The 16,830-nt window shown below is 33.9% G+C and overlaps 1 protein-coding gene across 6 annotated transcripts in view; it reads left to right on the top strand.

Annotated features, from left to right (window-relative positions):
* Positions 1 to 16,830, top strand: part of MAP4K5 (mitogen-activated protein kinase kinase kinase kinase 5) — a 112,749-nt gene that overhangs the window by 44,216 nt on the left and 51,703 nt on the right. For all 6 annotated transcript variants that reach the window (XM_063651201.1, XM_063651203.1, XM_054447623.2 and 3 more), the window contains 6 exons: positions 2,506 to 2,596; positions 3,061 to 3,125; positions 6,216 to 6,271; positions 12,220 to 12,267; positions 12,356 to 12,398; positions 13,366 to 13,438. In XM_063651201.1, the coding sequence (XP_063507271.1) occupies positions 2,506 to 2,596; positions 3,061 to 3,125; positions 6,216 to 6,271; positions 12,220 to 12,267; positions 12,356 to 12,398; positions 13,366 to 13,438 (376 nt within the window). The remainder of the gene's footprint in view (positions 1 to 2,505; positions 2,597 to 3,060; positions 3,126 to 6,215; positions 6,272 to 12,219; positions 12,268 to 12,355; positions 12,399 to 13,365; positions 13,439 to 16,830) is intronic.

The following is a 16,830-nucleotide window of genomic DNA, read 5'->3' as shown; positions in this document are numbered from 1 at the left end:
GTTGCGGGGTGGAACCCAGAACTCAAACTACTACCAAGAGGTGGTAGTTTGTTACTAGTAGTATTAATTCAGCCATATTATTGACTTTTATGGGTCAGTTTAAGAATTTACACACAATTGAGAAGTTAGGCACCATATTATGTGAAGCTACTCCTGTGAGAAAATCTGTTCTAAATCCCAGACTTAACTGAAGAATTTCTCAGCACAGCTCAGATATAAGGCTTCTGTGCACATTTAAAAGTGAGTAGGTGGGAATCCAAAGAATAACATATTGATATGGTTAGGCTTTGTGTCCCCACCCAAATCTCATCTTGAATTGTAATTCTCAGGCGTCGAAGGAGAGGCCTGGTGGGAGGTGATTGGATCATGGAGGTGGTTTCCCCCATGCTATTCTCATGATAATGAGTTCTCATGATAGTGAGTTCTCATGAGATCTGGTGGTTTTATAAGTGTCTGACAGTTCCTCTAACACACACACACTCTCTCACCTGCCACAATGTAAGACTTGCCTGCTTCCCCTTCTGCCATGATTGTAAGTTTCCCGAGACCTCCCAAGCCATGCAGAAATGTAAGTCAATTAAACCTCTTTTCTTTATAAATTACCCAGTCTTGGGCAGTTCTGTATAGCAGTGTGAGAATGGACTATATATATATGTGTTAATATATATATACACATATATTAACAAAATTATGTGCTGCTTTGCTCTCCTTTATAATTCATATTTTTTCAAACATGAAAGATGGGCTAGAATTTAGCCAGTTTGAGGGAAATTAGCATGCGTAAAGAAGAAGTTTTAATGCTATGATGGAAAAGGCTCAGATGGAGGAGTGATATAAAAGAAGAAAGTATTCTGGTGCCCGTGAGTGAACACAGAAAGCAGGGCCTTTCCTCTGCACCTAGGTAGGCAGACTTTCTACTGTCACCTTCAGGGCTTACTCACAGCTTCTGCCTAAACTGATAATGAGGAACAGGAGATCATCTTCTATTTTGGATTATCTCCTTTGATCCTCTTTTATTGTAAAACCATTAAGAAGTACATTTTCAATTTTAACAAGTAGCCATTCGCACACTTATGTTTAAGGTATTTGTAACCATTTATGTAATACATGTTTTCCCAGGTTACAAATAAAAGGTAGGTTATCTTTAAAGGTTTTCTCTCAGATGTTCATATCAGTTAGAAGATTGTACCATCGTTTGGCTCCCCTAACTCTTTAAAATTGCTAACATGAAATTCTGTAACTGAACTATCAGTTAATGTTAACATGAATTGACTGTTAAAAAAAGTTCCAATGATTATAAATAAATGTGGCATATTAATAGTTAAACTAAATGTATTTATGGGTTTTTGTTTTGTTTTGTTTTCGAGGTGGAGTCTCGCTCTGTCGCCAGGCTGGAGTGCAGTGGTGTGCTCTCAGCTCACTGCGACCTCTGCCTCCCAGGTTCAAGCGATTCTCCTGCCTTAGCCTCCCCAGTAGCTGGGACCACAGGCACCTGCCACTATGCTCAGCTAATTTTTGTATGAAACTAAATATATGTTTAAACCACATCAGTAGTGATAGGTTCTTTAAAAGCTTTTAATGGCATGACAAGAATATTTAAAGCTCAGTTTTGGTTTTGAACTGAAAAAGTTGAAAGTATAAAGGGAAAAAATATCTCTGACTTGTGTGAAGATGTTGTTTATTTATCTAAGACCTAATTGCTGAGTTTTTCCTTCTTGGCCTTGTATGTTTTTCTAAGATGACTTTGAGTTAGAGCCAGAGTCTGTCTGGACACCACTGAACTTTTTTTTAGCGGGGGGAGAGGGAGGCTCACTATGTTGCCCACTGATTTTAAACTTGAAGTTCCATTTCAAGTTTAAAGATTACAGATGCCACCACCACACCCATCTAATTTTTGTGTTTTTAGTAGAAACGGGGTTTCACCATGTTGGCCAAGCTGGTCTTGAACTCCTGACTTCAAGTGATCTGCCCGCCTCGGCCTCCCAAGGTGCTGGAATTACAGGCGTGAGCCACCCTGCCTGGCCTAATGTAGCTTTTTCTAATTAACTCATATGGGTTTGATTGTAAAATACAGACCAAAAAGGAAGAAAGCAAAATTACTTTTGCAATACTTTTTCTATATACTTAAATAATGTATAATCTCCTTTTTCACATAATATAAACCTATTTTCATGTCACAACACACTGTACTGTAATTTATTTAACCATCCTTGCATTATTAAACCATACTGTAGTACATATCTCCTTATGTACTACATATCTGTACTACATACTGTACATATCTCCTTAAGAAAAAGAAATTTGTAAGTGAAATTGTGGGTTCAAAGATTCTGTATATTTTAAAGACTTCTGACTTTATAGAAAGATTCTACCAGTTTACATTTTCATTGAAGTATTAAGAATGCCTCATTCCTCATCTCTAATATTTATTGTAAAGTTTTCCTTCCTTCTTTTCATATGTAGAGATTTTGAGTAATATAATAAACAACTTATTTTGTTTTCCAGGAGATGATTTTTCTTTGATTCAACAAGAAATATTTATGGTTAAAGAATGTAAACATTGTAACATCGTTGCCTACTTTGGGAGTTATCTTAGGTAAGAGAAAAAAAAGCATCATCTCTCTCTGTATTTTATATATTCTTTGCTACTGCACTCTCTCCCTTCTATGTAAGTGCTACTATATATGTATGTTTTTAAACACTGCAAAGTTCCAAATTTTTTAGGGTCTTCCTATTTCTACGGTTTTCCCCTATTATATATTAATAATGGTACTCCCATTTTTATAGTTATACCTCATCTGGCAATTTTAATGAAACATTGTAAGTGATTACAAGTAAGTGTTTTAACTTACAAAACTGATCATATTCTAAACCACTGAAGATGGGAACAAAGCTGAAATTAATGTACTTTTCTGTGTATTGTAGCAAGATTACATAGCAGTTTCCTGTTGCACTTCACAGTCCATTCTGAACTTTGGTGTGCTAAAGAGTGAGAGCCTTAGAGTATTTCAGTGATTGAAAATTACTAGCTAATATAATTTTCTTTCTTTTTTGTATTAGTCGGGAAAAACTATGGATTTGTATGGAATACTGTGGTGGCGGATCACTTCAAGATATTTACCATGGTACTGTTAATTTGACTTTACATTTTAAACAGACTTTGGTTTTAATGATTGTTGTTTGATATTTCCAATTAACCACGGAAATTAACAGGTAGACTTACTATTTTGCATTCTTCTGTTCCCGGAGCACTGCATAACGGAAATCTATATTTATTTTTTATTGGTTAGTCAATTAAACTTGCCTGAGCCTGAACTGACAAATGCAAAAGTATTTATATAATCCAAATTTTACTCTTTAGATATCTCTAGGAAAGTGTTTTATCTACAAATGAAACTTCCTAAATTTCCTTGTAAAAAAAAAATTGAAATGCAAGGGGTAACTCACAGAAGGGAAGTTACGTGTCTGTCTTAGTAACTTAACCTGCTAACCAGAAAAGCAATTTGCTTGTTACTGTAATATTTTTGTATTAATATGTATGTTTTAAAGTTTCGAGTATTTTATTTAGTATTCTATTAATTTAGGCAGTTTTCTGAGTTGAATTTGACATTACCTTCTAATACTGTTTAGAAAGTTTTGTTTTGGCTCTACTGTTTAGCTTTTAATTTGTTTTGTTGTTGCTGGCAATTTCTTGAATTTCTAGAATTTATGAGACTAAACATAGATCCTTATAATTTTTCTTCTCCTTGTTTAACATGGATATGGGATAGTAAAACTCCCATTGCAGCTACTCATTTTATAATTTGTTTTGAAGAATTACGTGAAATATTTTTAAACGTTTCTATGCTGAAATCTTTATGTTGGAAACCTTATCAAATTTTAGTCATGCAGTTTACAAATGCAGCCACAGTAGATATAAAAACAGAAGTGCTGTTTCACTTCAAATAATAGGTTGTAACTACAGAGCTCAGTTTTAAAATGTCAGTCAATAGAGCAGTGGTTAAATAAACTACTCTTCAACCTGTAATATGGAATACTGTGTGGCACTTAAAACGATGAAGTTACTTCATAATTATTGACCTGGGTATATATCCCTAAGGCTTGTTTTTAAAGGGAAAAAGTGAATTGTGAAAGAATATGTATAACATACTTGGTCATACTTAGGCTTTTAAAAATTATATTTTTATAAGTATAAATATAGAACATAAATGTATAGCAAAATGAAAGAATACCTACCAGTTGACTAAGTCATTACCAGAGGAGAGGGAAAGCAAAGCTCAGAAGTAAACTTTTAAATTACAATAAAAACTTATCAATATAGTACTTAATTATCAATTTTAAAATGTCATAATTATCTAATTTTGTCACAACAAATAATCCATAACAGCAAAAATTCTGACTGATGTCTAAACACTGATCACTACCTCTTTATTAACAAAAGTGTTTTAACGTCACATAAATGTTACAAATACACAAATTACTATGATTTAGGCTATCTCTTAGGCATGTGGATTTAAAATTCTCTGTGCCACTGGATTTAATTTTTTTCTATGATTTTATAAAGAATTGCTATCTTCTCATGCCTGTAATTCCAGCACTTTGGGAGGCCGAGGTCGGGAGTTTGAGACCAGCCTTGCCAACATGGTAAAACCCCATCTCTACTAAAAATACAAAGATTAGCGAAGTGTGGTGGCAGGCGCCTGTAATCCCAGCTACTTGGGAGACTGAGGCAGGAGACTCACTTGCACCCAGGAGGTGGTGGTTGCAGTGAACCAAGATCACGCCACTGCACTCCAGCCTGGGTGAGAGAGCAAGACTGTCTCAATAAATAAATAAATAAATATCCATTTACATTTTTATAAAATGAGAGCACTCAAGATAGCTGGCTTTTTTTTTTTTTTTTTGCAACTTTTGAGTTTAAAGAATAGCTTTGAAACATTAATTTTATTTTTTCATGAAATTCTGACTTTCTCTTATTAAACCTGATATTTGTTGAATTAAATTGAACCTAAGTAGTACCCATCCCGGTAGTTAGTATACTAGATAGCATAATAATCAATAAAATCTACACTTATAATTAGATGTTGTTAATAAAGTGACTTTTTTTCTTTTACTACTATTTATCATGTTACTAAGAATCAAAAATTTATGTTCCTGAATGGGTAGAGAGAGCCAGTGATTAAAATACACGGTAGAAATTTCTCTAGGTGAAGAATACACATGACTACCTGATTTGGTTTCACTGTCAGCAGATACCACCCCAGAGTTACTCTCATGATACTGAAAGGCATAGTCCCAAAGCCTCTGGTTGAGTTCTTGAAATAAGAAGAATTTTATATTTCATATTAGGGAGAGATCTGGTTGCCAAAAGTGACACGGTTATTTTTTAAATTCTTAGATAAGGTACTGGATCAAGCGTCTCTTTTGATAGGTGTGGTAAAGAATTATACTAAAGAAATAGCATCTTGATCTATAAAAAAGTATATGATGCCTTTTAATATATTAGACAGTCAATCTCTTTATGATTCTCTATTTCTCTGTATAACTAGTTACATGTATTTCTTTATTTTTGAAAAATTGTTCAGGATTGCATTGTGTAGACCTTTCTATAATGCATACCACTGTGCTTTGCACGTGAGTGCTTAATATTTTCAAGGACCACAGTTGTTATGGAGTTAAATCTTTTAAAGTACATTTGAAAAAATTCTCAGTGTTACTTCTTGTTTTTGTTTCTTGATGACAGAAATAATATATGCTCACAATCAGAAGAGAAGTCACTCAACTGTATAAATAGAAATTGTTTTATAATAGTTCGTCTGTTTTTTGTTTTGTTTTGTTTTTTTTTTTGTTTTTTTCCGAGACCGTGTCTCGTTCTGCCGCCAGGCTGGAGTGCAGTGGTGTGATCTCACCTCACTGCAACCCCTGCCTCCCAGGTTCAAGCAATTCTCCTGCCTCAGCCTTCTGAGTAGCTGGGACTACAGGTGCACACCACCATGCCCAGCCAATTTTTGTATTTTTAGTAGAGACGGGGTTTCACCATGTTGGCCAGGATGGTCTCGAGCTCTTGACCTCGTGATCCGCCTGCCTTGGCCTCCCAAAGTGCTGGGATTACAGGTGTGAACCACTGCGCTTGGCCTAGTTTGTCATTTTTTTAAGTAGACCGTTTCTAATGTTAGGTTTAAATGTATAACAATGTGGTCTCTTTTTCTTTCTAGTTACTGGACCATTATCAGAATTGCAAATAGCCTATGTATGCAGAGAAACCTTACAGGTACTATATTTTCTTAATGGAGTTAGAAAGGCAATTCTAGGCAATATTTTCTTAATGTAGTTAGAAAGGCAATTGCCTGACAATTGATAACTATAAAATGATAGTCTACCTTAAAGAGAAAGGGTAAAACAAAATGATTTTTCTGTTAATCTCTTATAATTCTGTAAAACTAGTTATTTTTCTTTCATGAATGAATCACATGAATTCATTTAAGCTGATGCCGACATATACAGTGATCATATGTGGAATTCCACTTTGGTGCTGGTGCACACCGTGGTCATGTGAGGTATTCTGCTTTATAGCACTTGGCCCTCAGTTGTGTAAATTGGTTTTCAAGAATGAATCACCAAACCTCTCAATTGTAACATGTTGTCTAAGCGTTCCCTTCAAGTTTATGGCAGTAAAAGGAATCTCTTCCATGAGACATAGGGGCTTTTACTATTTCTCTTGAAATAAAATAAATTAGCACAGCATTAACTCAAGGCGTTATCTGAAAACCCTAGTCCTATGTGGTATTAAGTGTTATTGATAGCAGAATCTCTTTTTGTAAGTTTGGTTAACATTGCATTAAACAGGTTTCTTTACTTCAGGGCCTGTGAGAACTTTTAGTATGCTAAAATGGGTTATGAATATTCAGTAAAGATATAGAGTATGTGGTATTTCTCCCAATTTATTTATTTTTTTCAGTGCCCTGAAAGACTACTCACTGAGAAAATTAGGAATTAACAATTTTGTTCGTATACTTTAAGGCATTTAAATTTGGAGGAGGGAATAAGTAGCAGTGATTGTGGTTTGTATTTTTGTAATTTACAACTGATAATTGTTAATTAATGCTTCTATCCCTAAATTTCCTAGATTGTGTAGTTTCAATTTAGAAAGAAATTGATACTCTATGTGTTGTTCTCTAATATTTTTCAAAATGGGAGATTTGGCTGATCTAGGAAAAAGTTCTAGTCAGTTTTGAAGAGTTGGTTCCCACATGCTTTAAAAGACATAACCACTGCCAATCTTACTGAGAGATAAATCAGATTAGTTTATCTAACATATATATATTTATATATATATAGAGAGAGAGATGTGTAATATATATGTATGTATGTATGTGTGTGTATATTCCTGTTATGTTTACATAACATAGAAACCTACTTCATTGTATCTACATAAAATACAAACTTAGTCATACACTCATAGCAGAGAATTATTGACAAATTCATTTTCTTTGTATTTTAATTTCCAAAGTTCATCGTTTCCCTAAGTATTAAACAAAGTACTGAGTAGAGGTGAAAAAATTAAAAAAAAAAAAAAACAAAGTCGGATTTGCACTCTGGCGCTGGTATATGACCGTAATCTTTTATATAGTTCTAGTTCCCAAAATACAATCCTGTACTGCATAACATTTCAGTCAACAATGGGCTACATATACAACAGTGGTCCCATAAGGTTATAATACTGTATTTTTACTGTACCTTTTCTGTGCTTAGATATGTTTAGATACACAGTAATTGCCATTGTGTTACAGTTCCTACAATATCAGTACAGTAATATGCTGTGCAGGTTTGTAGCTTAGGAACAGTAGGGCTATACATATACCCTAGGTGTTTAGTAGGCTATGTGTATATACCATCCATGTTTATGCAGGTACCCTTTATGATACTTGCACAACAAAATTGCCTAACAATGCATTTCTCAGAATGTATGCATTCCTATTGTTATGTGAGCATGAGTATATAAAATGAGGCTTATTTTCAAGAACAAGGATGGAGCTGGAGATCCTTATGTTAAGTGAAATAAGCCAGGGACAGAAAGACAAACATCACATGTTCTTACTTATTTGTGGGATCTAAAAATCAAAACAATTAACTCACAGACATAGGAAGTAGAAGGATGGTTACCAGAGGCTGAGAAGGGATTTGATATGGTCGGTGGGGAGTGGGAATGGTTAATGGGTACCAAAAAAAAAAAAGAAAGAATGAGTAAGTTCTAGTATTTGATAACACAACAGGGTGACTATAGTCAGTAATAACTGAATTTTATATTTTAAGATAACAGAGTGTCATTGAATTGCTTGTAACTCAAAGGATAAATGTTTGAGGGGATGGATACCGCTTTCTCCATGATGTGTTTATTTCACATTGCCGCCTGTACCAAATAAATTCACCATAAATATATACCTACTATGTACCGACAAAAATTAAAATTAAAAAAAATATATATGAAGCTTAGGAAGGGAATACCTCCAAGATTATTTCCAATTTTAAAATTCTATTATGCAGGTAAACTTCCACATCTGGTCAAAATCAAGTAACAAGAAGTAGATTTACCGTGCTACCCAAAACAATCAAATAAAGTAGGCAAAATATATGAAACAGCGATTTTTAAGAAACTGAACATCAGGTAATGAAGGACAGTGAGGCCTGAAAAATAGGAAACAAACCAAGGAAGCCATAAAATTGCCCCAGCTTATGGCCTTGGGAAAGTTTTCAGGCCACAGTACAGGGAGAAGGAACCCAGGTGGGGTCCCAAGCCAGTTAGAGTATTTAAGGTAGAATATTGGAGAGTACTTCAGAGTATTGGAGTATTTTTGAAAATTCAAAAATATACAGCACCCAACAAAGTAAAATTCACAATGTTGGGCATCTACTCAAAGATTACCAGACAAGCAAAGAAGCATAATAAGATGAAAATCAGTAAAACTAACCCACACTGACAGAGATGCCAGAATTAGCAGACAAAAACATTAAAACAGTTATAATAACTGTTTAAGATGCTTAACAAGTTGAAATATGGAAGGTATAAAAAAGGCCCAAGTCAAACTTCTAGAGATGAAAACCACAGTGTCTGATGGAATTAACAAAGGATGAAATTAACAGATGATTAAATATTGCAAAAAACGTATATTTGAATTTGAGGGCATAGAGATGGAAAATATTCAAAATGAAACATGGAAAGAAAAAATAATTTTTTATAAATGAAGAGTATCATTAAGCTGTAGGACAATTTCAAGTGGCCTAATATGGATATAATTGGTGTCCTTGAAGGGACAACAGAAGAAAAAGGGACAAAAATGAGAAAAAAAAAAAAAAAAGAGAACAAAGAGACAAAGAGAAAAAAGGGAAACGAAAGAGAAAAGGGAGACAAACTGAAAAGGGGAGATGGCTGAAAATTGTCCATATTTGATGATAACTATTAATATGAACCCACACATCCAGTGCTCAACAAACCCTGAGCACAAAAAAAAAAAAAAAAAAACGAAAAAAACTACACTAAGACACATGAATCAAATTGCTTATTTGATTAGAACATCTTAGAAGCATTCAGAACAGGACTCATGATACACAAAAGAACAAAGACAAGGAAGATTTATTGTTAGAAATAAGTGAGAAGACAGTGGAAAATCTTTAAAGTACTGAAAAGAAATTGTCAACCTAAAATTCTATTCCTAGAGAAAATCTCTTTCAAAAACAAAGGCAAAATAGAGTTCTTCAAACTTATAAACACTGAAAGAACAAGTCACCAGCAGACCTATCCTACAAGAAATGTTTAAGAAAGTCTAACATTATGCTCAAAGAAAATACTCATTGGAGCATTTTGTATTTTCTATTTTCTGATTAGGGATGTTTAACCAGTATATATTCTGCAAGTACTAAAAAATCTGAAATCTGAAATATTTCTGGTCCCAAGCATTTTAGATAGGGATATTCAGCCTGTACTTATAAGGAAATTTATAGCACTAAACAGAAGCTCTCAAAATCGGTATCCTCAGCTTCCACCTAAGAAGCTAGAAAAAGATGAGCAAATATAATGCAAAGTAAGCGGAGAAAGGAAATAAAGATCAGTGTAGAAATAAATGAAATGGAAAGGAGAAAAATAGTAATAGAGAATGTCAGTGAAATAAAAATCTGATTCTTTGGGATGAGCAATAAAAATGATAAACATCTAGACAGATTGATCAGGAAAAAAAGTAAAAAGAGAAGAAACAAGTGATAAGCATCAGAAATGAATGATGAGATATCAAGACAGAATTTACAAATATTAGATAACAAGACAGTATTTTGAACAGTATTATGCCAATAAAATGGGCAGTTTCAACAAGAGATACAAACTACCAAAGCTCACTCAATTATAAATAACCTGAATAATCCTATATGTATTCTCACAAAGAAAACTCCAGGCCAGATGATGCCATACAGTAAATTCTACCAAACATATAAGAAAGAAATAATGCCAATCCTATATATACCTGTCTAGAAAATTGAAGAATGAGGAATAATTCCCGAATCATTTTGAGTCAGCATTTTTCTGACACCAAAATTAGACAACAATCTTACAGGAGAACAAAACTACAGACTAATGTTCTTCATAAACCTAGGTGCAAACATTAAAAATAAAAGGTTTAGCAAAGGTAATCCAGTAATATATTTTAAAAGTTAATACGTCATAAACAAGTGGAGTTTATTCTAGAATGCAGTGTTAGTTTAACATCCAAAAATCATTTCAACTTAACAACTAAAAAAGAAAAACCACATTATCATCTAAATACACACAGAAAGGGCATTTAGCAAAATCCAACATTCATTCCTAATAAAGTTCTGAACATGCTAGGAATAGAAAGGAACTTGGTCAACTTGATAAAGCGTACCTGTGAAAAACCTATGACTAAATCATACTTAATGGTAAAAGACGGGATGTTTTTTCCTCCAAGCTCACCCAAACAGGGTGATGAAGTCTGCCTTTACTGCTACTTTTCAACATTGTCCTAGAGGTTTCAGCCAGTGCAAAAAGAGAAAATAATGAAATAAAAGGCATCTGGATTAGAAAGTAGGAAGTACAACTCTCTTTATTCACAGACCACATAATCATCTGTATAGAAAATGGAACAAAATCTACAAAGTAGCTACTAGAACTAATAAATTAGGCTAGAAAGATTGTAATATTCACTATCAATATACAAAAATCAATCAGATTTATATATACTAGCAACGGACAATCAGAAGTTAAAATAATACAACATATAATAACATAAAGAATATGACATTCTTAGGGATAAATATGACAAAAGATGCATAAACACCTGCATACAGAAAACTACAAAACTGCTGAGAGAAATTAAAAACCCAAATAAATGGAGAACTATACCGTGTTCACAAACCAGAAGCCTCAATACTGTTGAGATGATAATTCTTCACAAATTGATCTGTAGATTCAGTGCAACCCCAATCACAATTTGAGGAGGCTTTTTATTAAAGAAGTTGACATGCTGATTCTAAAATTGCTGTGGAAATGTAAAACACCTAGAATAGTCAGACAACTTTGAAAACCTGATCTATAGTGCCAGAAAGCACATCAGTGTTTGTGAGGGTTGTGGGGAAGAATGGGAAAATTATAAAGGAGCACCACATAAGGAAACTTTTAGGAGTAATGAATATATTCGATATCTTGATTGTGTTTAGTGAAATATTTCTGATTTTTATCAGAAAATAAATTAGAAATCTTCAGGCTGGGTGTGGTGGCTTACGCTTGTAATCCCAGCACTTTGGGAGGCCAAGGCGGGTGGATCACTTGAGGTCAGGAGTTCAAGACCAGTCTGGCCAACATGGTGAAGCCCCTTCTCTACTAAAAAATACAAAAATTAGCTGGGCACAGTGGCGCATGCCTGTAATCCCAGCTACTTGGGAGGCTGAGGCAAGTGAATCGCTTGAACCCAGGAGATGGAGGCTGCAGTGAGCCAAAATCACTGTCACTGCACTCCAGCCTGGGCAGTGAGACTCTGTCTCAAAAACAAAAACAAATCTTTAAAATATAGTAAACATTGATTTACTTATCTAGGTTTTTTTCTCCCCAAAAAAAGACATTCTAGTTTTTCTTATTCAATAAGAATTTAAGTAGAAAATTTAGGAGGCACATTTACAGTTTTGCTGATACATTCTTTTTTTTTTTTTAACTTTTAGGGTCTTGCCTATTTGCATACTAAAGGCAAAATGCATAGAGATATAAAAGTAAGTTCATTTAATACATTTAAATTGCCAATTCTATTGGAAGAAATTTTATGATGCTAATTTAATTGTATTTGTATTTTTGTTCTAGGGTGCTAATATTTTATTGACAGACCATGGCGATGTAAAATTAGGTATGTTATTTCAAATTCCTAAAATTTTTTCCAAAAATTTAATGACATTTTAATAAAATTTTTAAATGAGAATTAACATTATACAGATTTCATTTTCATATCAAGAGTCGCAGTAATGTTTAACTTTTGATCCAGTAATTTTACTCCCAAAACTCATTTTAAGGAAATTAAACCTAAAGATGGAAAATCCATATTCACTGAAGCATTAACCATAATATTACTTGTGGTAGAAAAAATGCAAACGTTAAGTCTAGCAATAGAAAAACTGTTAAACTGTGATAAATCTATTTAATCATTGATATCTATGAATGTGTAAGAGTAACATCTGGTATGTTAAATGACAAAAATGGACTGTATATTTATTTAGTATTTTACAACCACGTGTTTCTGTGTGTTATTTTGTTTGTTTAGAAGGAGATGGTCTCACTCTGTCATCCAGGCTGGAGTGCAGTGATTCAGTCATAGCTCACTGTGTACTTGGACTCCTGGCCTCAGGAGATCCTCCCACCTAATCCTCCCAAGTAGCAGGGATTACAATACAATCATGTTTAACTACAACACTTAAAAAGTGTATACATAGAAAAAAATGACTGTAAAAAAAAAATACCAGAATGCTATCCTTGTTATATTAGGATAAAAGGAATACAGGTGTGTGTTTTTCCCATGTGTTTTATTTTTTGTGCTTTTTTTTTCTTTTTCCCAAATTAACTTCATTGTGTATATAGTAAAAATATTTTTTGTTAACTTTGTTCTTAATAAAGTACATTTTCATTCTAGTAAAGTGCCAATAAATTTTTTTAATAAGTATGTTGTGAACTAAGCAAGAAGAGATTTAGGTATTCAATTTATGCACATTTTTCTAACATTAATATTTGAATTATTAATACTGCCATGCCTACGGGTGAAAGTAAAAATGTTGTTTGGTGTATTGTAAAGAACTAAAATTTTCTGTTTTTTTCCTCACTAGCTGACTTTGGTGTGGCTGCAAAAATAACAGCTACCATTGCAAAACGAAAGTCTTTCATTGGCACCCCTTACTGGTAAGACATTACTGTGATTGAATTTGATCCATTTTCATTTCTTCATGGTTTTGTGATCAACCTCGATACTTGGTAATAGAAGTAATAATTAAAAGTAGGGAGATTTGCGTGCTCCTTGATACTATCATAAGTTCTGGTTGGGTTAGGGAACTTTGATGCTCATATTCATGGTTCAGCCTTCCGTCTGTTGAAGTGCTAATAATTTTTACTATCCCTGTGATTTTATACTGAGAGGGCTCTTAGGTATGAAATTTTCAAAAGATTTGCCTCATGTAATTTTCTTACCCTTTCTTCTGGCATTCTCTTTTAATCTAGGACTTTTCCACTTTATTTTAAGTTCCGGGGTACATGTGCAGGATGTTCAGGTTTGTTACATAGGTAAACATGTGCCATGGTGGGTTTGCTGCACCTATTAACCCATCACCTAAGTTTAATCTAGGATTCTTCTTCCTGGTTGTTAAAACTCCTACATCCTACCTACCATTACTCTCACCAGTCACCCCACTCTTAGTGCATTCCACTGATTACTGACAAAATAATCTTTCTAAAACACTGCTTTCATTATTGATAGATGATAGAAATAAAAAGCCTCATAACAAAACCTTAATATTTAAAATAGTGAATGTTATAAAAGGTGACATTTGCAGTTTGTGTGAAAGGTTGGATTCTTTTTTTTTTTTTTTGTCTGAGACAGGGTTTCATTCTGTCACCCTGGCTGGAGTGCGGTGGCACAATCACAGCTCACTGCATCATTGACCTCCCAGAGCCAGATGATCCTCCCATTTCAGCCCCCGAAATAGCTGAGACTACAGGCATAAAACATCACAGCCAGCTAATTTTTTGTAATTTTTTTTCTAGAGACAGGGTTTCATCTAAAACTCCTGGGCTGGTCTAAAACTCAAGTGATCTACCTCCCAAAGTGCTGAGATTACAGACTTGAGCCACTGTGCTTAGCCAATTTGGATTCTTTAATGTGCAGTGTTTGGATAATTTATTATTTGAAAAGAAATTTAAGTAGCTCCGTACCTCATACCTGATGTCAAAAAATCGTATGTGGAAATAGTCAAGTTCACACCTGTAATCCCAGCACTTTGAGAGGCCGAGGCGGGCGGATCAAGAGGTCAGGAGATCAAGACCATCCTGGCTAACACGGTGAAACCCCATCTCTACTAAAAATAGAAAAAATTAGCCAGGCGTCGTGGCAGGCGCCTGTAGTCCCAGCTCCTCGGGAGGCTGAGGCAGGAGAAGGGCGTGAACCCAGGAGTCAGAGCTTACAGCGAGCTGAGTGCGCACCACTGCACTCCAGCCTGGGCGACAGAGCGAGACTCCATCTCCAAAAAAAAAAAAAAAAAAAGTGAAACCAAAAGAGCCATCAGTAACTAACTGCTTTAAGAGCAGAGGAAGGCTTTCTGAACATAAAGAATAAAACCTTAAAAGGAAATGTTGATAGATTTAACTGCGTGAAAATTTAAAACTTATGTATGTCCACCAGCTTAAACAAAATTAAAAGACAAGTAAAAAAACAGGAAATATTGTCTAAAATATGCCAAACTAGGTTTAATATTTTTCATATGTAAGTTCTTATAAGTTGATAAAAAGAATGTCTCATTAGAAACAATTAATAAAATAAGGCATATTAGGTATCATAACGTATGATAATGGATCACAAGAAGTTACGGATTTCTTTTTTTTTCTAATACCAACTCTATTAGCAAAAACAATGGCATAGACTTATTTGTGCCAAAAGAGAATACTTTTTCCATAAAAAAGAAAGGTAGAATATATCTAATAGGTGAGGGGTAACCAAAACTTTTTACATGAGACCAGTAAGAAAACCCCCAAAATTAACAAAGACTCAGTTTTCAATGACACGTTAATCACAGACCAATTAAAAAACTACATAAAAATCTTACCTACATATTAGAAATACATTTTTAATTCATTCATAGATCCAACAACCTTTTAGACATAAAAAGAAAAATTATTAACTAACAAAAGAACACTATGTATTGAATTCATTTACTATCATTTAAAGGGTGTCTACAGAATTCTCACCTCAATATTTTCATGGAAAATAAGTGGAAATCAATAGATCAGAGATCCTCATTAAGAATGAGCCACTGATAAACACAATATATTTATAATTTGTGTAATATTTCATTCATGTGCATGTTTTGAGCATTAGTCAATGTTTAATTTGCATCAGGCTTTTCAAATTAAATTTATAAGATTTCTTTTCAATAGGCATTCTCAGATGACTTTTGAAATAATTATTAAAATGGAAACTTACCTGTTTTGCCAAGTACTGGGATTTAGATACAGAGTACATTCTTATAAGATTCATCTCCAATGTGCACATGTCATGTGTCTTTGAATGTACCTGAGAGAAACAAAGGCATCCCCACATTCCGTATGTTTACAGGGATTTTCAGAAATGACTTCTTTCATGTCTTCAACTAGAACTGGAAACACTGAGGACATTACCACAGTTTACATGCATATTTTCCCCCCAGTATGAGTTTTATATTTTAAAAGGGAAGTGGCAAAATTACATGCCTTCCCATATTCCTTACATTCATAGGCTTTTCTTCAGTATGAGTTTTTTTTATGTGTTCAAAGGGAACTGGAACATACAAAGGCTTTACAACATTTCTCATATACATATGGTTATTCTCCAGTATAATTTTTTTCATATTTTCAAAGATAACTCAGATAATTGAATGTTTTCCCACATTCCTTACATTCCTAGGATTTCTATGAAGTATAAGTTATTTCATGTTTACATACAGAACTAGAATATCTGAAGGCTTTATCGCATGTCTTACAATCATAAGGTTTCTCTCCAGTATGAATTCTGTCATGTGTTTCAAGGTAATTGAAACAATTAAAGGCTTTACCACATTTTTTTTTTTTACCTTCATAGAGTTTCTCTCCAGTGTGAGTTTTTTCAGTGTTCGAAGGGAACTGAAATGTCTGAAGGTTTTACCACATTTTTCACATTCATAAAGTTTATCACCAGTATGAGTTCTCTCATGTGTTTGAAGGTAACTGAAACGACTGGAGGATTTACCACATTTTTGACGTTCATAGGGTTTCTCTCCGGTATGAGCTTTCATGTCTTCTAAGGGAACTGTATTGATTGAAGGCTTTACCACATTTTTTATAGTCACAGGATTTCTATGTGTTCTTTCATGTCTTCACATGGAGCAGAAATGACGGAAGACTTTACCACATTTCTTACATTTATAGGGTTTCTGTCTAGTATTATTTCTTTCATGTTTCTGAAGGGAACTAGAAAGAATAACTCCCTTACCATATTTCTTACATGTAAAAGATTTTTCACCAGTATGAGCCCTTTGAAAGTAACTAAGACAACTTAATTCTTTCGCATA

This window comes from Pongo pygmaeus, chromosome 15 (assembly GCF_028885625.2).
Source record: "Pongo pygmaeus isolate AG05252 chromosome 15, NHGRI_mPonPyg2-v2.0_pri, whole genome shotgun sequence".
Classification (NCBI taxonomy): Eukaryota; Metazoa; Chordata; class Mammalia; order Primates; family Hominidae; genus Pongo; species Pongo pygmaeus.
This window is presented reverse-complemented; position numbering and strand designations above follow the sequence as displayed.